The 27,534-nt window shown below is 43.7% G+C and overlaps 1 protein-coding gene across 5 annotated transcripts in view; it reads right to left on the bottom strand.

Moving 5' to 3' along the window:
• MPPED2 (metallophosphoesterase domain containing 2) overlaps positions 1–25,325 on the bottom strand; it is a 176,111-nt gene extending 150,786 nt beyond the window's left edge. For 2 of the 5 annotated variants that reach the window (XR_005373414.1, XM_038563159.1), the window contains exons 1-2: positions 24,474–24,593; positions 18,454–18,702 (exon numbers count right to left, since the gene is read on the bottom strand). Coding sequence is in view for 4 of the 5 variants with exons in the window: in XM_038563159.1 (XP_038419087.1) it covers positions 18,454–18,581 (128 nt within the window). In the remaining variant the exon portion in view is untranslated. Of the gene's footprint in view, positions 1–18,453; positions 18,703–22,380; positions 22,524–22,717; positions 22,845–24,473; positions 24,594–25,209 lie in introns of those variants that run through there. The other 3 variants (XM_038563162.1, XM_038563160.1, XM_038563161.1) reach the window with 3 other exon arrangements.
• Between the last annotated feature and the right edge of the window lie 2,209 nt (positions 25,326–27,534).

Genomic DNA, 27,534 nt, shown 5'->3' with positions numbered 1-27,534 from the left:
CTGCGTGATGCCAACACCAATAATGGATAACAGGAACAATTTTCTGTGCAATAACACCACTGTTTTTTGTCCAGAGACATCACTTCCAAGTAGTAACCTCTGAGAACTTGTCAAATACGGAAGGCCTTTGAAGCTACCCCCATAGTCAGGTCTCAAAACTATGTCCAATTTAAACTTTATAACATTTATTGCTTTAAAGCATCCAAACTTCCATCTTCATGTCTCCAAATGGAAAAGACCTAAAAGCATATAGGTTTGCTCATTTCCATACAGTGCAAGCAGTAGGCCCAGAAACCATTTAACTTGTTTGGAATGTGAGCCATTATCCAATCCCATGGCATATGGTTGCACACTTTTCAACTCCTGCATCCCAGCAAAAATGCAATTGCTCTCCAAGTGTGTAGTCTCTGGGTAGGAAATGGTAGTGGTTTCTGGAGCCCTGGGATCCAGAAGATGTTACCAGATTTGAAAGGAACCAAGGGACACAAGAGTAGTTGGTAGTGGTGAGAACAGGAAGAGATACTCTAAAATGAAAGCAAAGTTGATCCTCCAAGGCAGAAAATAGCTGCTCCTGTTTAACTGCTATGGCTTTCCATCAAAGACTGCCTCCTACAGGGGGGCTACTCTTCATGTTTGGGATAAGAGTCAGACCTGAAGATACTCTGACTTTCCTGGGGTATGTCTGCCGGGAAAATGAGGAAACAAACCTGGAAAGCAATTTAATGGACTTGTCAGATGAAAAAGACTTTATCTCAGACATGTTCTTGAAAAAATTCTCCCTCGCTTTTCCTACTCAGGACTTATTATCAAATTCTAAGTTCTCTAAGCACTTTCTGCTCAATAAGGGTCATAAAGACTACGACCAGCAGTCCTGTGTAACCTTGATCAGGTCCCTCAGCCTCTCTGAGTCACCAACTGTCCATATGTAAAATTCCCTACACATTTCCCTCAGAGCGAACACAGCACATGACAGGTAGAGAAAAATTTGCCCTGATGGGCTTCTAGTAAGAATGCACACATGATTATATACATATTTTTAAAGATTTTATTTATTTATTCATGAGAGATACAGAGAGAGAGCCAGAGATACAGGCAGAGGGAGAAGCAGGCTCCTCGTGGGGAACCTGATGCAGGACTCGATCCCGGGACCCTGGGATCACACCGTGAGCCGAAGGCAGATGCTCAACCACAGAGCCACCCAGTCATCCTGATTATATTATTAAATATTATTTAATTCAGGTGCATTTAATGATCTCCCTAAATAGGCAAAACCCCCCTAGCAAACAACAATGCGTGGCTCACAGTTCTATGCTATTCGGACTGCTAGATCCAAGACATTCGTTTATACATCAATAACTAATTATTTATTATAGCAGAGACTGTGCTATGCCCAGGGAACAAAACAATTAGGTGCAAGAGCCACTACCCCTAACCCACCTTGCTACTTCCAGTAAATACTGATTGACTGACTCACTGAAACATTTTCCGTGACCTCCAACTTTCCCCAGATCGCCCACTCCTCTTGCCCACATCCTATTTGTTGATGGTTCCCAAGAGTTCCATCAAGGAAAAAAGCTCTTTGACTTATGCCAATTATTCTAGAGGTCCTCGGTTCAAAAAAAGAAACAAGGGTGTTAGAGGATAATAGAATTACAAAAGAAGCCTCAATGACTTAACATCAAAATATGAGAGCAACCAACAAACCATCCTTCAGGTATCGATGAATGAGTGATAACAGGTGGCAGGGCATCTTCAAACTATAAACTGAAGCAAGCAAGCTTGGCAATAACTAGTCTTTGGGCAAGCATTATAGTTGCAGGAATGACTCCCTCAAGACGATGGGGAGATTTTAAGTTCAGAGAGAATGCACTATGAGGACACAAGTTACATAAATACATGTTTAAGACTGTTTATTGTTTTGTCAAAGATGTATTTAATTACTGAGCCCCTTGGGCACGGCGCTGGATTCAAGAGCAGCCTGCAACAGCCCTGCCTTAATAGAGCTTCTAGTCTGGAAAGAGAAATAATGATATCTTGACCAACCGTTTATATTTGCAAATGTAAATTTCAAAATAGAGGTAACCGGTGCTGTAATGCTCATGGACTTAAGTCATGTGACACTGTGTAGGGCTGGTCTTTTGATCTCTCTCCCACATGCTTCTTGTCCTGGACTAGGCTCGAAGAAACAGGTAGAACAGGAGATGTTATAGACACTCTCCTACTCTGGCGAGAAGAAAGCTGCTTCTCTTTTTCTATTTCTTACCTTTTCCCCCAAATCTCACTCATGGTTATTCCATGGGTGATATGGACAAAAAAGACACACATCATTAAGTATTTTATATGTTTTGTTTTGTTTTTATTTATGATAGTCACACACACACAGAGAGAGAGAGAGAGAGAGAGAGGCAGAGACATAGGCAGAGGGAGAAGCAGGCTCCATGCACCGGGAGCCCGACGTGGGATTCGATCCCGGGTCCCCAGGATCGCGCCCTGGGTCAAAGGCAGGCGCTAAACCACTATGCCACCCAGGGATCCTATTTTATATGTTTTATTGGCTTCTCCCAATTCACTGCAAGTTCTCTGACTTTGCCTGCCCTCAGCCTCATGTGTACATGTCTACTCAAGCACACACAGGCTTAGGGACTGAGTCTCTGGGTGTGCACACTCATCATCCCCAGCGGCCCTGGAAGGTGTTCTAAGATAATACTGATAATACCAATACGAGCAAACAGGTTGACAGGACTTAACTGCATCCCAGGAAATGTTCTAGGTACTATACATAAATCAACCGATTTAGCATCCATGACAGTTCTGTACGATACATACTAATTTTCTCCCTCATTTACAGATGAGAACACAGAGAGGTTAGACAGCTTCTCGAAAGTCACACAGCTAGAAAGAAGCAGACCAACACTCAAACTCTGGCAGTCTGGTTCTAGAGTCCACGCTCTTAAACACACACTCTACTGCCTCTCTATCTCCTCACATGGTGAAGCTCAGGAACATATTCCAGACCCTCAGGCATTTATTCTCAAACTAATTATTAAAGTCCTGTGTGTCAAACTTGACTACATTTTCTCAATTTACAGAGTAGTCACACTATTTTAAAAATACCCCCAAGAGACCAAAAAGAGGGAGAGAATGGTAAAACAAATGCACCGGATTCTATGCGTATCGAACACGTTCATGGCTCCCTAACCTGACTCTATATGTGAGCCAACAAGATACATAAATCTGGGTAGATTGGTTGTTCATATAAACAATTCAAAGCCTTATCATGCCTCTCTGAACTGACTCCAATTCATCAAAAATGTAGGAGCAGGTTATATATGGCACCCTCCATTAACTAAAAGACACCAATAAATTTCCAAAATGTAGGCTCAGCATCAAAAAAAAAAAATATATATATATATACACACACACACACACACACACACGTATATATGGGTGGAGAAATCCCCACATTTATTGCAGAACTCCGTGCAGCTTGTGTCTCCTCTGTGCAGTCTGGATCATGCATAATGCAACACCGCAACTGCTAACAGCAGGCGCGCACCAGATAATTTACACTTGTTTTTATGGACACGAGGAACTGATCTTTGAAGCTGTCCCTAATGAGATTCCGCTTGGCCCTAACAGCATCCTGAGAGAGTGTTCCGGTTTTCTACTTGGCATCCGGTGCATATTTATAATGCAGAATACAAGCTCATTTAAATTGCACATGTGGATTTTGGTGTCTTCCCTATTTTAAAGAAAGATTTTCATATACTAAGGAGCACCGACTCCTCAATTACTAAACCATACTTTACCTAAACAATGTCACTGCCAGTCACTACAGGTACTTATCAAAGAGGTAGGTCCATCAAAGGGCTTCTACCTGCAGGGCAAAAAGCTTCCCCGATTCTAGTCCAGCCCTCAAGTCCAGAAATTCAATTAGGTCTTCAGCCAAAGGGCATCTCCAGAAAGCCTAATTATACGACACCTTCCTTAGTAGACACAATCATGGGGACAGTCAGGGAAAAAACCTGAAGTCAGGCACCTAAATTAAAAACTTCCTGCCCCAAAGTGCTTGCTATGCAAGCCTCTTTTCTTATTATCTCCCCTCTTTTAAGTTCTGCTCCATATAAAATTTTTCCTTAAGCTTGCTGCTTTAGACAGGGCTTCTTTAATCATTTGGATTTCAAGAAGTTTATAGTTTAGTCAACCCATAATCAGAGCTCCATTACGTACTTACTTTGAGTTTCATCTGTTTTCCCTTATATTACATTTTTACAAAGGCTTTCAATCGCTACATGACACCAATGTTGCTAGGATGGTGTTAGCTGAACTTACCCCAAATCACAGATTTCTGTCAAAGTAGTTTTTCTATAAGAGCTTACTAATAATAAGAGTGTTAATATCTCCAAAAAAGTAATGTTGCTACAAAACATACGAGTACAGAATAGAACTGGTTCGTCTTATGCAAAATGCCTGACTCCCATGATAACAGATGACCCGTTTTCGTGGTCTTCGTTTCAGGTCAACAGCACAGATTAGGGGCTTTGTCAGTCAGACTCCTGATAATTGGGCTGAAATATATCCTAATTAATTTCACGCTTCTATCCAACAATTGTTGACTCCAGAATAGGATCAGTCAATAAGCATTTTACAAAGGATTTGAAACAATATATTTTCTAAGAAAATAGTTTTTAAAGAAAAATTTAAGAAATCCAAATCTTTAGGGTCAAGCTGGAAGTGAAACTGATGTTTTTCCTATGTTAGAAATGAGAATTTACTACTGTCAATGTGAATGTCAACTGAAGGCAGGAGAGATTATAGCATCAGTGTAGGAGTATCAGAAATACTCACTCTGAGCTTCATCCAGCTCCATCCTGAAAAAAACACGGGAGACTTATATAAGTTACCCTTTTTAAAGCCAAGTATATGGTCAAGTCTAAATACATACTCTCAAAATGAATGGATGATGACGAGGGAGCACAAATTTCTTGGAGAAGCACCTATACGAGTGCACTGAATTCTTGCAAACTCAACTTCCACTCATTCATTCAACAGGTATTTGGAGAGTATCTAGAATGTGTCTAGTACTGTGATAGGTGCTCTGGAGAGAGGTAGGCAAAAATAAAATAAAACTGCTTTCATAGCCTGGTGGAAGACAGCCATTTCACAAATAACTTAAAAATACATTTATGAGGGGCAGCTCTGGTGGCTCAGCAGTTTAGCGCCTGCCTTCAGCCCAGGGTGTGATCCTGGAGACCCCGGATCGAATCCCACATCAGGCTCCCTGCATGGAGCCTGCTTCTCCCTCTGCCTCTCTCTCTGCGTGTGTCTCTCATGAATAAATAAATAAAATTAAAAAAAATACATTTATGGGAGTGCCTGGGTGGCTCAGTCAGTTAAACGTCTGAGTCTTGGTTTCAGCTCAGGTCATGATCTTAAAGTCCTGGGGTTGAGCCCCACAGCCAGCTCCCCACTCAGTTAGGGAGTCTGCTTGTCTGCCTCTCCCTCTGCCCCTCCCTCCACTCAAACTCTCTCTTGCTCTCTCTCTCCAAAAAATAAAGCTTTCAAAAGTAAATAAATAAAAATATATCTATGATAAGTGGGGCCAAAGAAAAACACTACTTGTAGGTACTCTGAATAACTAATAATGGGGTTACCTCCCAATAAACCCAAAAGTTGGAAATATTCTAAGTCAAAAATGCATGCAATACATCCAGCCTGTGAAGTATCACAGCTTAACCTGGCCCACTTCAACCATGCTCACAACACATGAGCCTACAGTTGGACAAAATCTTGTAATGTAAAGGCTCATCTTATAAAAAAGTGTTGACTATCTCATGCAATTTACTGAATACTGTTCTGGAAGTGAAAAACAGAACGGTCGTATGGGTACAGAATGGTTGTGGGCGTATTGGTTGTTGACTTTCATGATTGCATACTGACAGGAGCTGAGGCTGCCACTGCCCAGCATCACCAAAGAGGTCCGAATCATGTACTGCCAGTCCAGGAAAAGACCCAAATTCAAATAGTTTCTATTGAATGTTGCTTTTGCACTGTGGTAAAGTCGAAAAATCGCACTTTGACCCGGGATAAGTCTAGGGACTGTGTACACACACAAAGGTTCACATAATCCAGAGAGAGGGTAGGGGATCCCCTAAAGAAGTGACAGAGGAGGAAGGAGGAAACAGCATTTAGGGAGGAGGCCTGTTGACATCATTCCGAACCTCAACTTTTAGGGCAGTGGACCAGCCTAATGCTCTCCCCACACCTCTCAGTACCCACTCACTTGGAAAAAATTAAAAGTAAAAAATTCAGGAGGTGTGCCTAGAAAGTTGGATTTACGACGTGTCTTCCCTTCAATGTCAGCACCAAAAACAGACAGGATCCAAGACCTTGGGAAAAATCGGTGGACAGATCACCAAAGTTGGCACTAACTGCTGCCAAATGTCTGGCTGGCACCAGTGTACAGACTAAATTGGCCATAAAAACCTCACTGTAGTCCTTGCTCCTCTCAAAGGAAATCATTTCGTGATTCACAATGAGGCTTACCCAGAGGCCAGTCTTAGGGGGAGGCCTTGAATTTTGAGCTTAACTCAATTGCACGGTTTAGGGCAAGAGTTTCATGTTTCAGATGTGCAGTCAGGTAATCTGATCCCATCAGAGTTTTAATGGCTTCTAAAAAATCCAAAGTGTTAAATCCTTTTCCAGCCTCCCCCAGAGCTGTCTGAGGGTGTTTTTTTCCCCCTAACCTCCATTCTCCTCCCCTCCAGTCCCTTATTTTTCATACTCAAACCGTTACTAAGTCTGAGACACTAATTTAACACACATTTCTTAATCCTGGAGTCTGATTGTAATCTGTGTGCTAAAAGAAAGTACACACATACCTAATGCATTCCCCTTAAAAAGCACTGACACAGAGGAAATAAAAGGATAATGGAAGGGGAACACATAGAAATGGTGCTTTATTTCAGAAAGAGCACTATTGCCGTCATTCCTCATAAGCCCGGGGAGGGCATTCTCTGGTTCTGGGGAAGCCCAAGGTGGCAGGCCCAGGTAAATCCCACAGCTCCAGGAAAGGCACATCTCTTAGAGTCACCCTGGCTCAGGCAGGGGGCATGCCGGGAGTGGAGATAAGAGTTTATTAAGTCTGTGCCCCTGGCTATCAGTAAGTTCGCACAGACTCCATCCCTCCTTCCCCAGTGTGGGAGTCCCCTGGGAGATAGCACAGTCCTAAAAACTTTAAAAGCAGGAGGAAAAAACAAAACAAAAGCAAAAAAACTTCTCAACAAGAGTAACACAGACACACCACGTTGAATGGCATCAAAAGAGGTTCTGGTAGTGAGGCTCATGTGCTGCCATGAAGACCTGCTGAAGCCCAAGGGTTACCACTGGGGACTCAATCCCAATGAATAATTATACATATTTTTTAAATTTTATTTATTTATTTATGACAGAGACAGACAGACACAAGTAGAGGGAGAAGCAGGCTCCATGCAGGGAGCTGGACATGGGACTCGATCCCGGGACTCCAGGATCACACCCTGAGCCCAAAGCAGGTGCTTAAACCACTGGGCCACAGGGGCTGCCCCCAATGAATAATAATATTAATACTGATAGCTACCGTGCACTGAGCACTGAGATGCTGTGCCACGTGCTTTACTAAGCACTAAGCATCATCTACTAGAAACTTTGCTGTTACCTAGTGAAGCATATGTTATTATGATCCCCCCAGTAAAGCTAAGGCTCGAGGAGTAGAGAATATACCCGAACACATGCAAGGGGCATGGGGGTGGAGAGACAGACGGGAATAGGATATGCTATTTGGGGAAGTGGAAGGGGGGAGCTTTTCAAATTTCTTTTTTTTTTTCATATTTTTAATATGTGCCTAGATTTCTGCTGGGCAAGCACCCCTCTCTTCTTGAGTTCTCCTCTCCAAAATATATGCATTCATTCTTCCCCTCCCTCATGTTCTTCTGTTTACAGCTTTATTAAGACATTCAGTCCAGCAGCAGCCCCTCCAGCCGGTGGCACAGCACCTCGCAAAACAGCACTGTTTGTTTATAAGGTGACACAATCTTCCCCGCAGAGTGTGGGGGCATGACTAAAATCCAACTAATGGCCAGAAAGCTCATTTTAATTCTACACTTAACAAAATAAACACCTCATAAAGGCAGGTAAGCAGAAGCTACTTTTCACTCTGGACTGCTTTGTCTTAATAACCTCTGAAAGGAAGGAACCGGCTGCAGGGAACAGGCTCTCGCACACGCAGAACACAATTATGGCACAAAGAGACTGTGACAAAAGCAAAACCCCTTATGTAAAGTTAAATTATTCTTTTCCTTGAAACGGGGGTACCCCTCACAAACACAGAACATTGCTAAATTGCAACGGTTCTTTCATTGCAAATTCTGGCTGGCCTAGTAAGATCTACAAGCCTGTCTGAAAAACCAGGGCATTTGATTTCCCTGAAACTAGTTCCCAAAAGGGCTGATTCCCCCCCCCCCCCCTTGTCCACAGAAAATGAAGCTCCACTTACATGTTGGAGGAAATATTTCAAAACATTCCCTTTTTCCTCAAAGTGCAGAATTTATGGCAACAGATAATTAACAACAAATGACAAACAATCTGAGCAGTAAAGGTCCCAGTTTGGTTGCCAAGATGATGGTATCAAATTCCAAGATAAACAGTGGAGCGTGCCGACTGCCATTAACGTCCAGGGGTCGAGATGGAGAGATGCAAAGCAGACCAGGCATCCGCCACGCTGCTGCCACTGCTGCTGCCACCACCACCACCACCACCACCACCACCACCACCACCACCACCGAGAAGCACAATGTGGAGCAAACAACCTCCCCGGGGGGTTATGATTTCCCTTCTGAATCCTCAAGAGTGTCAGAGGGTGCGGGGGTAGGATGGGGTTCACTCCACTGTACTGAACAGACACCCAAGCCTTTATGTCTCACACAGGGAAAACATTCATCTTTGAACTGCATTATGGAAGAAGGAGGAATTAATATCCTTCAGGAGTTGACACCTCCTTCCTAGTTTCTTCTTCCCAAAGATATGCACTCCCCATCTTCTTTTCTCTAAGTCTGTTGGGTCACAATAGGTTTCAGGGCTACCCAGTGGTGCCCAAAATGTGAGGGTTAAGAACAAAGTGAAAACAAGTTAACCTGTAGAAGTTGGAATTTGAGCACAACATATGGTAAGTCTCCCAGATACGAACAGATGGCCAACCTTGGGAAATTGCGATTTCAGATATTCTTGTATCTCTCCAAAGCCGGTTCATAGTTTGCTATTTGTCAAATGGATTTTTTTTTTTTAAATATATTGAAATACCAACCTAAAGTCTGAATTACCTCAAAGGGCCTAACAAATTGTTCCTTTTCAGGGATCAGAACAGATCAATGTATCAAAAATTGCTATTCTGATCCTTTCAAAGGCTGGATTCATTGGTATGTGGGGTTGGCATGCATAACCCAGAAAGCTAAGGTGCAATTTGTCTTATCTCCTTGTTGACTGATGTTTAGGGATCCTGACACTCTCCTAGCATTACAGTCATATATCTGCTTCTCTCTCTCTCTCTCTTCTTTCCTCTCTCCCTTTCTTTGTCCCCTTCACACATATTCCCATTTCTCCTCTTCTCCAGAAAACACACATCTCCTCATTGTATATTCCTTGCCCACCCAAGCAGGACCAGTATGCAAAAGTTGGTAATATCTTTTTAAATGGCAAGGTAAAACCAAAGAGCAATGGGTATGATATTTGTGACTTAAAAAAAGTATCTAATACAGTCTGATAGGCTTCTGTAGTTATTTCTGAAGTCTTAAGGCAAAGCAAAATGAAACAAAAAGAGAAGTATTTTCCAAAACTCAGAACTAAAATAGAGCTGGTATACTGTCTATGTCATAGCAAAAGGCTAAATCAGGAAATTAGGGAAACATGCTTAAGTTGCTTAGCTGGTGGAAGACTTAAGTTTTTTTTCTTGATTTCGGTTTTAAGTCTTTGTGCAAAACACATTTTAAACTAAGTGTGCAATATGTAAACAGTTTGAAACTTGGTCTGAGGCCCAAATACCTAAAACTAAATACCACAAGTAAGCCACTTTTCTTAGCCAATCAGTATAAATGCCAAAATAGCCCACCGCAAGATGGGAAAAGATATTTTTCCAATCCAAGAATTATCAAATCTTTGAGCTGGAAGGTTTCAGAGGCTTTCTACACAAAGAAATAAATGGGCTTGAGTAGGGTCTGTGTTACGGCAATCTTTCAAGGAAGCAACTACCAACAGATGAACCAAGAACGATTTAATTCTCACTTGGAATTTTAAAGCTCAATAATATCAAGTACTGAACATTTACCTGTTTGCTTTATTAATGTTACTAGCTTTTCTTTTCTTTTTTTCAACTGATGTCGAGAGCTTTACTACTTAATATAAAACCGCACAAAAATTTAAACCTACTAGAGGGGCTTATATTCTTGATTTGTGGTAAAGAAGAAAATATGGAAAGCCTGCAAAAGCGCATTTTCTTATGTACATTTTACCCTTCTACGGGGACAGAAATTGAGGGAAAAAACCCTTCAAAACAAAATAGAATAAAAATATGCAGACCCAAATACTGCAAGGGCCAATAAATCCAACAGAGTTTCCTCTTTGCAGAGTTAGTGTTTTTACATAGACAAAGCCTCCAAGTGTACTTCTACATTAAAAAAAAAAAAAAAAAAAAAAAAAGCAGACTAACATGGTGGTCTGCAAAAGGAGGGTAGTTTTGTCCATACTGATATTGAAGTAATAGTCCAATCATGCCAGGATGGCTATGAAACATCTAGTTTCCGGCATGCTGTGGAAGTCTAAAAGGGGAAAAAAACATAGAAGGACAGAGCTGAGGAAAAACTTGAAAAGAAAGAAAAACAAGCTGAGGGACAGATCTTCTGAGACTCAGCGAGCTTCTTTTCCTTTTTGGAAATAATTCAGAACTAGCAAGAACTTGCTGTACAACCCGTGGTAGATTCAGTGGCATTGGCTTTGTTTTGATATCTTAAAATCTACACCTTCGTAAGCTTTAAAATCTCAGAATTAAATTAAATATGTCTCATATACAGACTCCCTATTGCATTACTTCTCAGTTAGCCATTTTGTATGTTTTTCTCAAAACACCTCCATAAAGGAAGTTTAAAAAAAATAACAAAAACTGTACTTAGAGCAGGAGATAGATTCAATTCATAAGGAGAGATGATCTGATGGTGTCCCAGTTTCAGGATGTGTATATCCACCGACTATAACCACTGTTTCCCTATGAATCTTCCTCTATCTCTATAAATGTAGGTAAGTATTTCAGAATTTAAAATGCAGGCATACCACAGTGGATGGGATCTACTTTACTTGTCAAAATGCTTTACCCTCCTCAAAAGTCAAGTAACCAAAAAACAAACAAGCAAAAAGTACTACACAGTTATACAACATACAACCAGGATTCTAAGAACAAATCCATATGGACAAAAAAAAAAATCTAATTTTAGGTTGCTTTTTAAATGCTTGAATGCAAACAAAGAAATCTACAGAATAAGAAAAAAGTCAGCTCTAAAATGAAGTCAAACTGTCACGGACCACAAGACTAGTACCCTCAGGGAGTATATAGGAAAAAGAACTTATTTTAGAAAAGAAATGAGAGAGAAAAAGAAAAATACTCTGTGTTTACATATGAGTGCAAACGAAAAGAGCCATTCAGCATCTCCACGATGAATTTCAGATTGAAAACATTAACAAAAATTATGGCCATGCTAATGTGTAGGCCAGTGATAAATTTGTAATGAGAATGAGCATGGGAATGAGTGGCTTACCAAGAGAAAAAATGTTTAGAATATATATTTTTTTAAAACAGCTAATGCAGCCCAGCTCCAGAACACAGGATTAATTTCTACCTTGTTAGTAAAGTGCTATTTTTTACAGAGCCCCCGACATTCATTCATTCATTGATATTAGTCTTCCTGTGGGCGAAGAGTTAAGGGATCATTCCTCTTCTCCCTCTCCACCACATCCCCATGATGCCTTACTATTATATTCTTTTCCTACAAATAGCATGAATGATGAGGGATTCATATTCTTAATTTCAAACAGACCTAAAGATAAGAAAGAGAAATCCAAAACTGCCAGAGTGGGAGACAATGATGCTAAAGGGCACCATGTTCCTGGTGAGGAACCTGAAATTCGGAGAAGCCCAATGCACTAATGACCACAGCCCTAATTAGTGACCAAGACGAGACTAGCATCCAGGTCTCTGAAATGCTATCGAATAAGTCTACTACAGCAAACCATTTATGTACCGATACTGTGTACTCTGATGGCTTCCAAAACTGAATCCAAAAATACTTCTTAACAAATTTCCCTTCAGGTACAGGACGAAAAAGGAGGCAACATCTTTGTCACTGCTCCCACCTTCCCACAGGTGAGCAAGCGGAATTATACTGAACCAATAAATAGCCTTTGGTCTATTCTTCGATTATAACGTAAAATAGAAGAAAGCACCATCCAAAGAAGGTAGGCCCAAAGAAAGTAGAAGATTTACATTTGTGTGAGCCTTCAGTGTAAATCTTGCAGACAAAGCAGAAGGACTTATAGGTAAATTACATTTTTATCATTCTTAAAAAAATGTTTTTATCATAAAAGTATCACATAGTTGCTATAAAAAATTTAAATTATACATAAGTACATAAAATAAAAAGTGAAAGGTCTTTATCCACCACTCCCTCCTCCAGTCATTCCCTAAATAATCACTAGTAACGTCGGTATTTATTTTTCTACACACTTTTATATATTTCTTTTAACCAAAAGGCACCATTCTGTAACTCTCTTCTGTAACTTTGTCTTTGCACCTAAGGATGCCTAGTACAGACCTGACATAAACATTTACTTACCACCATGAAAAACGAAACTTCAGATCACACAAACAAAATTCTTTAAGAATCTGGCATGGAATGATCACCAAGATACCCTAAAAGCTTCAGATCACTTTTGATTCATAATGGCCAAATACTGACAGGTACTATATAATGCAATAAAAAGTAACAAAAACACGAGTTGGACTTGTCAAGTTTTATACAACCAAGAAGTTCAGAAAGGAAGATGTTAACACTGATGTAACCAGGGTACATACATGAGGCCGTATGGAAAGAGCTTAAGTATTATCACAGCATCTATGTATCAAGTGCTATCTTTCAGGCACTATATGTCATATATGCTTTATCTCAATTAATCTCAAAGGGTCAATCAACCCATTTTACAGATGAGAAGACTCAGTAATTTGTCCATCAATGCTCAGCCAAGCTACTAACTGGTAGTATCAACATTGTATATAGATCTCTAATTGCAGCTATCACTCTCCTCATTGCCTAGCCAAAGCTGTGGTCCTCTGCACTCAATCCTGGCTAATTAGAGTTAATTCTTGATGCTTCTGTTTTAACCACAGCCATAGGTGGGGAGCCTAAGACATTGATAGGAATACAAGAATATGAGACTAGCCCATGAGGAAGAAGGCCAATGTGATTTCACAGAGAATAACAAGGCAACCCTCAGGTCACTGGATTCCTTCTGCCCTTGGAACTGTCACTCCCAAGGAATAACTGAAGTTAATGAGATAATCCTAGGCCCTTTATGACTTTGCCAGCCATCAAGAGGTCAGAACATCTGCCAACCCTGACAGTCAAATATCCCACCCAGAAAAGTTTGCTGGGAATGGTTCCTTGAGGAAGACAGGACAAGACTTACCAGTAATTTTCTTATTCATTTATTTTTACCCCACTCATTTTCAAATTAATTAAGACAGTTTAGAATAAAAAAATGCAGACTCAATAAAACAATCATTAATAACACCTAACATGTATTGAGTATAAACCATATACTAAGAACTCCTCTAAGAATTTTTACAAGTAACACTGTTTTAACATTCACAGCAACCTTTTGAGATAGGCCCCTACTTTTATCGTCCACATTTTACAACTTGGAAAAAGAAAACACAGAGAACTTAATACATCTCTCACAGTTGGTTACACAGCTAGTAAATGGCACAAACCAGGTTTTAAGTCTAACAATCTTACTCCACTGGAGATGTCAAGCACTATGTGACGCTGCCTCCCCAAAACAAGTATAAATGAACAAAAGCACAGTAATACTCCACGAGTGCTGACAACTGAAGACAAAAAGGGACTAAAACTGAAAATAAGATATGATATGAGCTTCCTAGCAACCAATTCTTAAAAAAAAAAAAAAAAAAGAGGTGAGGAATGAACCTCAGTAAGGTGATCAACCATCCTGGTTAGCATAGGACTGAGGGGTCTCCCAGAACACAGGCCTTTCAGTGTAAAAACGGAGATGGCTGGCTACCCTACTAAAAGAGGTTTTATAATATTTTATTAGGCCTCACATCATTAAGAATATACAAAATCTTTATGGTGCTTTCAAACCTACGTTGGCGCCTTCAGCATCTCCTCCCACCAACATTAAAAATACTAAATACTAAATAATATTCTCAACACTCCACTTGGGAAAAGTGAAGACATTGTAGAAAAACAAAATGCTGTTAATTGTTGGTTTTCAATCATCACATCAATCACTATGTTCAAGAGTCTGGGCTGGAGGGGCACGCAAATTCTTGGCTAAATACTGCCCTATCAACTCCAGCTGTGCTTTCATTTTCTTTCCCAAGGTCATATAGGATTCCTTTCTTTAAAACAAAAATCTTCCTTTAGATTTTGCCATTTGCAACAACAGAGATGGACCTAGCGGATATTATGCTGAGTGCAATAAGTAAGACAGAGATAGACAAATACCATACATCTGACGCACACACACACATACACGCACATGTATACATATATGTGGAATCTAAAAAAATAAAAAAAAAAGCAGAAACAGATCCACAAATACAGGCATAAACTGGTGGTTGTCAGAGGGGAGGGAGGTGAGGGGATAGGCAAAATGGGTGAAGGGAGGTGGGGAGGCCCAGGCTCCCAGTTTTGGAATGAATAAGTCATGGGATGAAAGGCACAGCACAGGGAATATAGTCAATAGTATTATAATAGTGCTGTCTGGTGACAGATGGCAGCTACACTTGTGAACACAGCATAAGGTATAGAGTTGTTGAATCACTCTGCTGTACACCTGAAACTAAAGTAACTTTGTGGGTTAACTATACTTCAATTAAAGAAAAATCTCTATGTCGCAGGCAGAGATGCAGGCCAGTGGTTCTTAGAAAGCTTGGTGGCAGCCTCATGAGAACTCACAGGAGAAGCCAATCCAAGACCAAACAGTAAATCTCCGAAAGCCACCTGAAGCAATAGCTCAGAAATCAGTGATGAGCTTGATGAAGATGGGGACCAAGTTTTATGTATCTGTATTCCCCCTATAGCAACCCCCTGCAAATAAATGTCATCTTAATCGCAATCTTGATCTCAGTAGGTCAGAGCTAAAAAGATCCATAACTATCATTTGGTGCAAATGTGTACAAACGAGTAAACTGAGGCATGGAGTAGAGAAGTAAATTGCCCAAGGGGGTCACAAAATTGATATGAGACTAATTGAACTAAAGAGGAAGTGAACTCTTCCTTAATTAAGGCAAGAAAACCCCACTAGGTTGTGTGAAAGAAGACAATGGATCGCTTAAGAGACCAGGATTGTAATTCCAATTCAGGTGATCCATTATGGATCTTCATAGGCCTCAGTTGTAAGTGAAAAAGGAAAGGAAGCATTTTAGGGGCCCCATGCAAAATAATGAGCAACTATTCAAGTGGAAAATTCAAAATATTTTTAGGGAGAGGAACAAACCTCTGCCACGACATGTTGAGAATTTCAGAAAAACCGAAGATATTTTAGACTCAATATTTTATGGATATTTTCCAGCCAACTTAAGTTTCTATTTAGACTAAGCTCTTTTTTTTTTTTTTTTTTTTCACTTTAAAGAAAGTGTAACATGGTCACATTTAACCAAGATACCTGAATGCCGAGTATGGGCCAGTCACTGCACTAGGGCACCAAACAAGGAAAAATAAAGCCAAGGAAAAGGTAAGCCAACTTGCTTGACAATACACACACACCTTCATACAAACGCTCAAAGTGTTAAGATAGGACAGCAAAATTCCAATGAAAATCTCCAAATCTCAATTATAATATCTCATCTCAATGCACAGTCAAATCAGTGGATCAATCCAGCCATCAATCAGTATTTCTGAACACCTGTTACCTGCTCAATCACCACTCTTAAGAAACAAATGAAAGCCCAAGAGATAATAATGCAGGTGGGACGGGCTGAAGTACGGGGGCTTGTGTTGGGGAGCAGGGCACGGTCAGCTTGGATTGGGAGAGACAGAGAGGTTTTATGGATGTAGGAGGCCTGCAGGGACCTGAGGCATTTGATGAGCTGAGCATCAGTGTGAGTGCTGCAGCCGTGAGAAGCACTGAAATCAATGGCACCAAGATAGAGGTGTGCTCAGGCGACAGGGAGCCAACCTGCATGGTGGCTGGAGCAAAGGGTTCGGGCAGAAAGCCCTGGGTAAGTGATGAAGGTGAAAAGGTCTCCTGGACCCAGATCGTGCAAGAGTGCTCTACTCCAAAGGTGGAAAGTCTAGTGAAGGGCTACAACGCTGTCCAGGCTACACCACTGTAAACCCCATTTTTGCAAGCCTTTTTTTTTTTTTTAAGATGTATGTAATTTGATCCTTAGATTTTTTTTCATGGCTAGATCTAAGCAGATTAGTTCTAAGGTTACGTGGTTTTTTAAAAATATCTGTTCATTCCCAGTGAACTAATAGAACCTTAGGGCCATGAACAAGGGAGGACTTAAGGTGACGTTCCCTATCAGTCATCTTCCGAGGAATCTGAGGCAAAACATACTCTCTTTTGCCTGAAAGGAAACAGAATTCACAAAGTTCTTTGTGATTCTTTAATACCACACGTCACACTGGCAGAACAGAGCTAAAGGTATCCCAAGTCCAGCTCGCACAAATTCTATAACATATTTGAAGAAAAAGAAATCATTAGAAGCAGAAGAATAAAAGGAAATTTTGAAATGAACACAGACGTATCGTTCAGAAAAGCCATTTTAACAAAGGAAAATCTCATTCACCTTAAAAACTTTTCCTTAAAATCATGTTAACAATCCTTTCATAATCATGACTAAATTCTGATTTAGAGAAAGTATAAAAAAATTCTTCAAAACAGTTTAGCACTAACCATTCACAAGGATTTCTTTCCCTTTTTCCTTTCCTTTTTTTCCCCCCAGAAATCTCATCATAGGTAATTGAGTGGCTCTAATAGAATCTACCTGCAAAGCAACATCCTAGTATTTACACCAATAGCCAGGCAGTCAAGAGAGATCTTTTTTGTTTGATTAGTGTTTCTAAATTTGGGGGAGAGGTATGTGTGTGTCTGAGGGGGACTACTATTTTTTTCAAAAGCTCAAATAAAACAAATACCAGAAAAAGAACTTGTGACTTACACATGCCCCGAGTTCAGTTTTGCCAGGAATGGAAAAAACAGTCAACAGAGCCCTAACCTCCTTTCTCTCTTGACTACACAATAGTGTTCAAAGAGGTTTAGTCCTACTATGAAAGACTCATGTTAGACATTGGAAGGGTCTAATAGAGAATGAGCACTAGGCATTGAATAAACTAGGGAGATGGTGACCTTTTGCCCCTTCTGCTGAAAGCCCAGCACATCCTGTGGCAGGGGAACAGAATAAAGCTGCTGTGCATCCAGGTGCCGCAAAATCCTTGCCTCTGGATTTCTCCCACACTCTATTCCTTAAACAGTTTAAAACTGCAACATGACTTAAATAGCATTAGGGAGTGAGAGAAAAGTACAATTCCTGGAACCAACTGTTCCACTGTCCCTTAATCCTTTGTTCCCCATATTGTTTGAGTCCTGCAGCATGCAGCACACGTTCCACTAGCAACAGGCAAGACAATGGATTTAGCAGTGGCTGGACAATTAGTCCCAATTAGGCCTATTTCCCAGCTGAATGTAAAGGGGTAGTGGGGTGAGGTGTGGTGGAAATAAAAAAAAAAATACAGAAATTTTAAAGAAATATTTCATCATGGAGGCAAACAGCACAACGTAAAGCAAACTGAACCAGGGGTCAGGAGACTCTGCCAAAAGTCACTGTGTGACATCAGGCAAATACCTTAACCTGTCTGTTGTTATCCACAAAATGTGGGCAACTGATGACCACCCCTTAGATCTCGTGATCTAACATCAAAATGCGGTTGAAAGTACTCTGAAAATCTGAAAAAGCTACACACATCTAAGGTATTCCTCTGAGCTATATTTGGAACCACGGATACCCATCTGTTTTACAAATCATATACCTTTTATTGTCATTGGCAGAAATCATTAGTGACTTTCTTATTTTACTTCTATTTTCTTGATTGCTAATTTTTTTTTTTTTAATTCATGAGTGATACTTACATATGTACATGTGGCGGCTGGAATCTGCTCTGGTTGATGTTGTAGTGCGTGAATGCTTGGGTGGGGTTTGAGCTGTACTCATCCACCGTTATGGTAACTTTGCCTTGAGAAGGAATCCCATGAGCCATCCTTCCTCCCTATAGGCATGAGCAATTCACAACTTTCCGGAGCAAAGGATGGAAGCAGGCATGGTGTGTTTCAGCCAACCTCTGAACCCAAGGATCTACTCATCAATACCACCGTGTGTTTCTGAAAAAAAATAAATAAATTATAAAATGAGAACAAAGAAAAAGAAGGTGTTCTAAGAAACACCAAATATGACAGCTGGACATGAAATTGGCTCAGGAAAAAATCTTAATATACCCACGCCTCGTGGGTACCACCATTCCCAACACTCTACCCTGCATGCACTTCCGAGTGGACACTGCACTCCATATGACACTGCTGGCTGCTAGCAAATCACTTCAATGGCGTTCAAACTAAGATTTCCTCTTTAATTATAATTATGGCACTTAACATGAATTACGGAAGGGGCATATCCACAGTTGCCATGGTGTCTAACTATAAATGGTTTGTGCTCGAAAGTGGAGAATCTTCCAAACCTTCCCTGCTAATTGGAATGTTTGGTCTGTACAAAGTTGATGTCATAGAATAATGTGAAATCTCAATGCTTAACACAGCCATATAACACAATGACAAATGTAAATTTAAAATGCTGCACTTATAATAGATACCTGTGTATATCTGTAACACACACATAATATATGCACCCGTTCCATGCACTTTTTTCTTTCACAAGCAGTTCTCCAAATACACAGGTACTCAACGCCTGGTATACATATGTATTCCTTTCTGGCCAAGAATCTTATGGTAAGGCAAATCCCTCTTGCTAAATGTAATATAATTTCTTTAAACACTCCAGTCACGCTGGGGGAAAGTCAAACACATCCAGGCTTGGGCCACTACTTGGATGCATTCATTACGGCCCCTCTCAGAGCCCAAAGAGAGCACTGAAAGGGAGTAGCCATTATATCCTCCACCTCATTCTTGCTTGCTGCTGTATAATTCTCAGTAGTGGGTTTCATTCTTTCAAAACTTCCATTAGTTTTGATTATTTTGATAAATGTCCATGTATTATTTGCTGTGCTGGGTTGAGAAATGAGGATGTTTATTTTCGTGATAGGTATGCAAAGACTGAGAGAGCACATCCCTGCACTGAGTCTGTTGGAACGGGTTAGTGCAACAGAAAAGAAATGGGGAGCACCCTCCCTGAGTAACCCTTGGGTAACCCACGCTCTTACTTTAGGCGCTCCACATCAGAAAATGTTTGCCATGTGCGCTATTAAGCTCCAGGAATCTTAGCTGCTATCTCAAATAAAAATATTTAGAATAATAAGATTAGATTTAGATTTGGCATGAAACACCTTAGATATCAAGCAAAAGGCAGATGGCCTGCCATAGGCCATTTATTTTATTATTTTACAACCCCGGGGGTTGTGTAGTCCTCCATATGCTAGCTGGGCTAAGAAATTCCACAGTGTTCTACTCAAATCATTGCCTTCTTCATATTAGCAAAGCAAGCTAAATGACACCCACCTTGCCTTCGTTCCTAATGCACAACGCCACTGCCAAGAGATGAATCCCTGGTGTTCTGGCATTTTAAACAAAGTGTCACTTTGGGTTCTCTTTCTTCTTCCTGACTTCATGGGAGGTATGAGTCCTTTAAGCACTAGTTGATAGACAACCAGGCCAGGAGGATTAACTAAATTAAAATCTTTCCCTGCTCCTTTGATGGAAGATATCTATAAGAACTGCTTACAAATCATAATGTAGCAGTTTTCATACCAAGTTTGCAGCTGTTTCCTTAATTTCCCCCCAATTATATTTTACTGTTATTTTGCATAACAGTAAAACACAACACCTGCTTCAAATTGCAGTCCTGTTCTAAGTACTGTAATTCTCTTTTGAGACACAAAGTACCGAGACACTATTGGAGCGCAAAACTGCATAATTGCGCCACGCTGAAAAGTAAATACAAATGAAAACATCTTCCTGTTATAGAAATGACTGTCATTAAAAAGAATGTTAGCCATCAAAGCACAGAGGGAAAAAAAATACACATTTTCAGACGGCGAGAACTTAGTGTTTGCATAAATTAAAGAGTGGTGTAAAAATTACATGGCAATTCTTATGTTCCTGCCATCAATGTCTATTGTGTGAGATACAGAGCATTAAGAAGCAAAGGAAACAAAATTCACGTCTCCACCACTGTGACCTCTCAATAGCCACGTCTGCACTCTGCGCCAGAAGGGGTTTAAATGTTTCTGGAGTAAATTCACCAATTAAACTAGAAAACAGCCTAGAAATAAAATTTCCACACCTCTTATGTAAAACATCTATGCGACGGCTTAAAGGAGTTAGCAGTAGACCCTCCCATTTGAAGCAGAGAAGAGAACTTAGGACGTGATCAGTTCACACTCCTGAATGGTCCACTCTATCCTAAAGTCCAAGTAGGATGGCCTTTTCTACCAGGTGAACATCTGTGCCTCTTGGCGCCTTTGCCCCGGCAAGACAAATAGAACATCTTTTCATCAGCAAGCACAGGCCCCTGTAACTCTGAAGGGCTAAATGGGTGGCTGGCACCTCATTTGAATTCATCTTTACCCATGTTCTCTTTCAAATGTTTTATCGAAAGAGTGCACCTGCAGTGTCTACCTTCTTTAATCTGGAGTCCTTTGAAGAAACTGTCGGACGGAGGCAGAGAGCTTCAAAACTTTCACAGGAACCTTTACAGACAAGTCAAGAAAAGGCTTATTTTTTAACATACTATGTTCAGCCCCACTCACATCACAAAATGAACATATCCTAAGATATTAAACACCAACACATGGAAAAGGCTTTTCTTTTTTTCCTAGCAAACTCTCAGAGAGAGGGGACAACCGCCCCTCCTCTGACCTGAGAGATCTGGAAAAAGCTTGAAACAAGACAGCATGATACACTGCCTAAAACTACCCAGAAGCTGATTCACCTTGCTTCACATCCTTAGGAAGTAAAATCTTCCAAATGTTCAGATTTTGGAGCATCTCATCCTCATGACACTTACATCACTTCTTTAGATGTAATATTTAAAGAGACCAGTATTCTTTCTTTTAATTTTCACTTTATCTTTCAGCACACTTGCTCCACAAAACAAAGGAACCTGGCACTAAATGCCAGGAATCCTAAAGGAAAAATCTAAAAGGGACTGACACTGCCAAACGTTCACGCTGGTGCTACTTTGATTTTCTCTTTAAATAAAGAAGAAACAAACAAAAAAAAAAGCATGTGGGCTCATTTTGCATTTCCTAGACAGCAATCCCGTCTCCTGTCCCTTAAGCTGTGCAACTTGCAATGTTCTTTTTTTTTTTTTTTCTTTTTTTCAGGAATCTGCCTGGAAAACCTTTAAAAGTCTGCTGGCAATGAAAGGATTAAAAAGCTGAGGAATTAAATAACTGTCTCCACCTCCTAGACACCAGAAGCCCAATTTACCAAAAGTTTCAAAGCAGCAACTCCTGACCTCTCTACCCGAGCTCGCTCGGCACAGCCTATGAGAGAGGAGCCCGTGATTTCCTCGTTCCAACAAGGATGCTCATTTTACTCATTCACCGGCCCTTCGGGAGATCGCCCGACCGCCTGGCCGCACTTTGGAACTCGCCTGCTCCAGCTCCACCAAATTTCGCTCTGTCCTTCCTCCCTCTGCCGCCCGGAGCGAGGGCTTTCTCAACTCACGCCCCCACTCTTTAACGCCCACCCCGGGTTATGCACCGCGGTGACCCCGAGCGATGCCTGCAAGCCTTGGCAGAGGCTCCTCCGCCAGGGTTCTGGGAGGGATGCACGAAGTCCCACGTGCCTCGGTCCGCAGAGCGCCCTCCCTCCCGCCGCACTTACACCTGAACTTGTCTCCAGCACTGCGGACACCCGCCTGGCACATTCTCTCGGAGAGAAAGGGCAGGACTTTGCTCCTGCGCCTCTGGCAACGCGTAGAGCCTATATATGGTGGGGCGGGGGGCGCGGAATTCTCTACTTTGGATTGGTTTGTTTGTTTTAAATCTAGGGTGGGCAGTTGCGGAGGGGGGGGGGTGTCCTTTAGCAACTACACACACACACACGCGCACACACACGCGCGCGCACACACGCGCACACACTCGCCCTGCCCTCCCGGCTCGCGGCAGGCTCGTCCGGGCTACAGCTCCCCCTTCCTTCCTGGAGCACCAGCTCGCCTTACTCGCTCGGTCCCCCGTTGCCACCACCGCGTCGCCTCCGCTGCCGCCGCCGCTGCTGGCACTGCTGGAGCTGCGCTCGCGGCCCGGGCTCCGCTGGGCGCCTCTCTCCCTCTCTCCCTCTCTCTCTCCCTCTCTCTCTCCCCCAGCCCCGGATTGATTGATGACCACCGGCGGCCAATGGCTCTGACACCGCGCCATCCTCGCTCGAGCATCACAGCCCCACGCCCCCGACGTCAGCCCCGCGGGCGCACCGGCATCCCCGAGCCCTCGGAGCGGAGCCCGCGCCCGCAGCCGCCGCGGCCGCCTCCCTGCTCCCTGCTCCCTGCTCCCTGCTCCCTGCTCCCTGCCCCGGGGCTGCCGGGCTGTTCCCCTGCAGCGGCGGAGAAAGGAAGGGAGCGAGCCAGCGAGCGTCGGAAAGGGGGTGTGGAGGCCACGGAAGTCTCCCCTTCTTTAGACCTCTTTCCTTTCCCTTAAAGTTTTGTTGGGTCCCCCCCCCCACCTACACCCCCACCCCGACCTGCGTGTGTTTGTTTGCAGCCTCGAAATCAATTACACGTTTTGCATGACCCGCATCTGCGCTTCATTTGGGGGCAGGCTGGGGGGCGCGCGGGGGGGGGGGGCGGGAGCGGGAGGTGGTAAACGTCCTCTCGGCCGACCCCACCGGGAGGACATCCTTAAATTTCTTCTTGGTGGATTCTAAGTCCCTCCCGGATCTCCAGAAAAATGCCCCCTTCGTCTCCTAGGCCGCAAAGCCCCGGAACGCAAAGGCTTTACAAAGATAACCCTGTTCCCTGTAAATAGCCAAGAAAACTCCTGCCTCTCTGGAGAAGAAATCGGGCGGCAACGGTTACTTTTTTTTTTTTTTTTTCTTTTTCTTTTTCTTTCTTTTTTTTTTTTTTTTTTTTTTCCTCCCCTCCCCTCCTCGCTCGTTCCCCCACCGGGGCCCCCGCCCGGGTCGCCGGCTGGCTCGGCCGGCTGCGATCGCGGAGACGCGAGGCGGCAGGGGACAGCGGGGCTGGGGGCGCGGGGACAGGGTGGGAAAAAGCCCCGCGCGGGAGCGGCGCGCGCGCGGGCGGCCCCGGGGGCGGCGGCGGAGCGCAGCCCCTGCACAAAGCTGCGCGGCGCCTTCCCGGCCGCCGCTCGCCGCTCGCCGCTCGGGCCGCCGCGGGCGCCCGGGGCTCGGGCCAACACAATGCACCCGGGCCTAGGCCGGGGCGGTTCGAACACAGAACCCCGGGACTTTCTAGTAAACAGCTCGCCTAGCCCTGGTCCCCACCCCCATCCCCGCCGCCTGGCTTTCGCAGATGCCCCTCGCGGACATCCCCCCCCTTCACCCCTCCTAAGAAATCCCGGCGGAGAAGGGCGCTGGAGGTGGGGACCCCGAGAGGTCGGGGGCTGGGGGCTGGGGCGCCGGGGTGGGGGGGAGGGGAGGGGAGCAGAGGGGCGAGATGGGCAGTGGGAGGCAGACAGCTCCCGAAAAAGAATTTGCTTTCGCTCTGGGGTAGAAAATACGCCCTCCTCGGGTTCCCGATCGCCCGGGAAGCGCCGGCTCGTGCGAACGTCAGGAGCACCGGGGCAGCGCGGTCCGCAGCCGCCGAGCCCCCCGCACGCGCCTCTGACAAGGCACCTCTCACCCGGGCTCCGCTTTGTGTGTGCATTTTTTTTTTTTTTCCTCCCTTCCTCTCGCGCGCGGCACCGGGCGCCCGGCCGCCTCCTCCCCCTCCCCCGCCCTCCGCCTCCCTTCCCGGGGCGGATTACCTTTCCCCGGCTGCGCTCCGGGTCCCGGGGATGCCTTCAGCGCCCAGCGAGCAGCCGATCCATCGCGGAGCGGCCCGAGCCGGCGGGAGGCGGGCGGGGGGCGCGCGGGGGCGCGCGGGGGCGGCGAGGGGCGCGGGCGGGCCAGAACCTTCGACCCCGGAGGTCCCGCCGCGGGCTGGGGCGGAGGGGGGGGGGCGCGGCCCGGGAGGGAGGCGGGGGCGGGGGCGGGGGTGGGGGGGAGAAAGGACCCGAGCAGCCGGGATCCGGGGAGAGAGCGAGCGAGGGGGCGAGGAGAGGGAGCGAGGGCGCGGCGAGCCGGAGGGAGCGCGAGCGGTGCAGTGACAGGGACTGCCACTGGGGTCAAAGGAGCACAGCTCCAGGAAGCAGGGCGGCAGAGGCGCCGCTCCGTGCGCGCTCCCCGGCGGGACCCCGCGCCCCCGCGCGCCCCTCCTGCAGCCCGGGCCCGCTCGAACCCCCACCGGCGCCCCGAGGCCCCGGGGTTGCAGGAGGAGGAGGGAGCGGAGGGCGAGGCCGGCAGCCTGCTGGTGCTCTCGGGTCAAGCAGGCAGCAGGAAGCTGAGCCGCAAGTTCATCACCAGGACTGTGGTCGGCGTAAAAATGATAGGGCACTGGGCAGGGGGGCGGCTACGGAGCCCCAGAAAAAAAAATAAAGGGAGTTTTCCCTCCAAATGGGCGTCTTCTGCAAAGAGCACACCCAGGCCCCCCCATCCACCGACCTGCCTGGCGCTGTCTGGAGTCTTGGCCCAGCTCCAGGGCGCCGAGCTCGCCGCGGGGGCAAGGGGAGCGGCCCGGGCACTGGGCTCAGACCCGGGAAGGCGACCCTGGGTCCCCTCCCATCTGCTGAGCTTAGGCTTTCCTGGGGGGGGAGAGCTGTGCTCTCTTTCCTCAAGCCTTTCAACTCGCCAGATACAAGGACACACACACACACACACACACACACACACACACACACACACACACCTTTCTCTCTGCAATGTTGTTCCAGAGAAAGAAAAGGCCAACCCAGCTGATAATTTTTTTCACCTCCACGAATTAAGGCAGGTTCGGAATAGGGAAGTGAGGAGAGGCAAAAGACTCTTCTTAACCGTTTCCATTTTTGTCTTGGGAGCACAGAGTCCTCCTCCACCACCACTACCACTACCACTACCACCACCACCACCCCCAAATAGGCACTTCAAAACCATTTTAAAAATCAAAGTTGGCCCTCTGTTTTCTGCTACTTTGGATAATGGGGGGGGGGGGAGGACTTTCAGAATTGTATGCAAACAACACAAGGAAAGGAAAAGCTGCTGAAATGCTAGAAGGCAGAAGACAAGGAAGAGAATGCTTTTAGAAAACTTGGTTGGCGGGGCTCTCTGTAAAAGATGAGGTGGCCCTGTGATGTTATGCCATTGTCAGAGCTGAAGGATTTGGACTGCAACCAGATCTAATTCCTTTCCAGGAGTCAGACTCAAAGATCTAGGCGTTCTCCAAAGGGAAATCCACTGGATGTGTGTGTGAGAGAGAAGTGTGCTAAGTATACTATTTGACAACTGACTAGACATCCTGGCTGAAATTATATCCCCTAAAAATAAAAAGGAGCCATTTCAACCTGGTCTGTGGCCTCTGTGCTGAGACTAATTGGTTTCCAGGGTCTGGGGAGGAAGGGAGAGAGGCTGGTAGGAGCCCCTATAAAAAAAGATCAAACGGAATTCGCTTGAAAATATTTCCCTTTTACAATGGGTTTTCCTGGCACTTGAATTTTAAGTAACCTATCTCTTATGCCTGAGCTGAAATAAAGGGAGAGATGGTGTTGCTAATAAATTTATTTTGTTGTACAGTATGCCCAGAGTGTCAGTACTTGTCAAATGTTCTGAGATCAAGGGGATAGTGATTCTCCTTGCCCAGCACAAATCACAGCAAGTGGCATTGACATTAAAGATGGCAAAGATGGGCAGGGGAGCACCTTTAAATTTTGTTTTTGTTTTGCAGCCTAGCAGCAAACACTGACTAGAATCATGTTGAAGAAATGCTTGATTTGGTTTCCCTTCTTCTGTGAGTTAGCATTGCACTCCTCTTGTCTAAATGGTTTGCATTTTTTGACTGATTTGGGCCGATTTAATCAGTCAAAAGAAAAAAAAATCAGCACAAGCCAAATAATTTCTGTGGGTTTGTTTTCTTCTTCTTCTAGTTCTTTTTTTAAACAACTTGTTGTCAATCAAAACAGACAAATTTGTAAATGAACCTGAATCTATATATGTGCACACAGATGATAAATAATAATGTGTCCTACTTAGTGGCAGATTTTACAGGATATTTAATGCTATACAAAACAAGCGCATGATCCTTTACAAAGTTGGTGAAAATTTGTATATCATTTTACTGAGTGGGAAAAAATTGAGGTAAAAAAGCTGCTTGAAATTGTAACTTTTAATGTCAGAAAAAGTGTGTCCCTGAGGCTCAATTATCCATTGGGAGAAATAGTGACCAAGCTGTATTAGGGCTATAAATTTTTATTTCTATTAGGTTACCAAAATAAAAAAGCCAGAGAAATAGAAGTAAATTTAAATAATAAGTCAGGAACAAAAGGGACTCACTTTTCGAATAATTCTCATGACATGGATTTGAACATAGAGTGTTTTGTTAAATCAGAATACTCCAACAATATAACTACCTACACTAAAAACTTCTTTTAAAATGATTGGATGTGAACCGTGTCTGTCCCCTGACATCAGCTTTGAAACATCGAGCTTCATTCTAACAAATTAGAAATGCCATAGGCTGGGACTTTTTTTTTTTTTAAACGTAAGTGAGCCTATAAGCTTCATTTTTTTTGTCATTGTTAAATTCAATTTTTATTGTTTATAATGGAAAACAAAAGAAGGATAAAAATAAAATGCCAAGTTTATGATTGCCTTTATGCAAATATTACAAATTTTTCCTTTTAATGGAATGTAAATTTGGACCCTTTCTCCAGTGATTTCATCGAAGGAACTGGCAAATAAGCTTCCTGATAGCCTGCTGCAATATCTTGTAAAATATCTTTTCAGAATGCATTTAGG

The sequence above is a fragment of the Canis lupus genome, chromosome 18 (assembly GCF_011100685.1).
Source record: "Canis lupus familiaris isolate Mischka breed German Shepherd chromosome 18, alternate assembly UU_Cfam_GSD_1.0, whole genome shotgun sequence".
Taxonomy (NCBI): Eukaryota; Metazoa; Chordata; class Mammalia; order Carnivora; family Canidae; genus Canis; species Canis lupus.
Note: the sequence above shows the minus strand (reverse complement) of the source record. Positions and strands in the feature narration are given on the sequence as shown.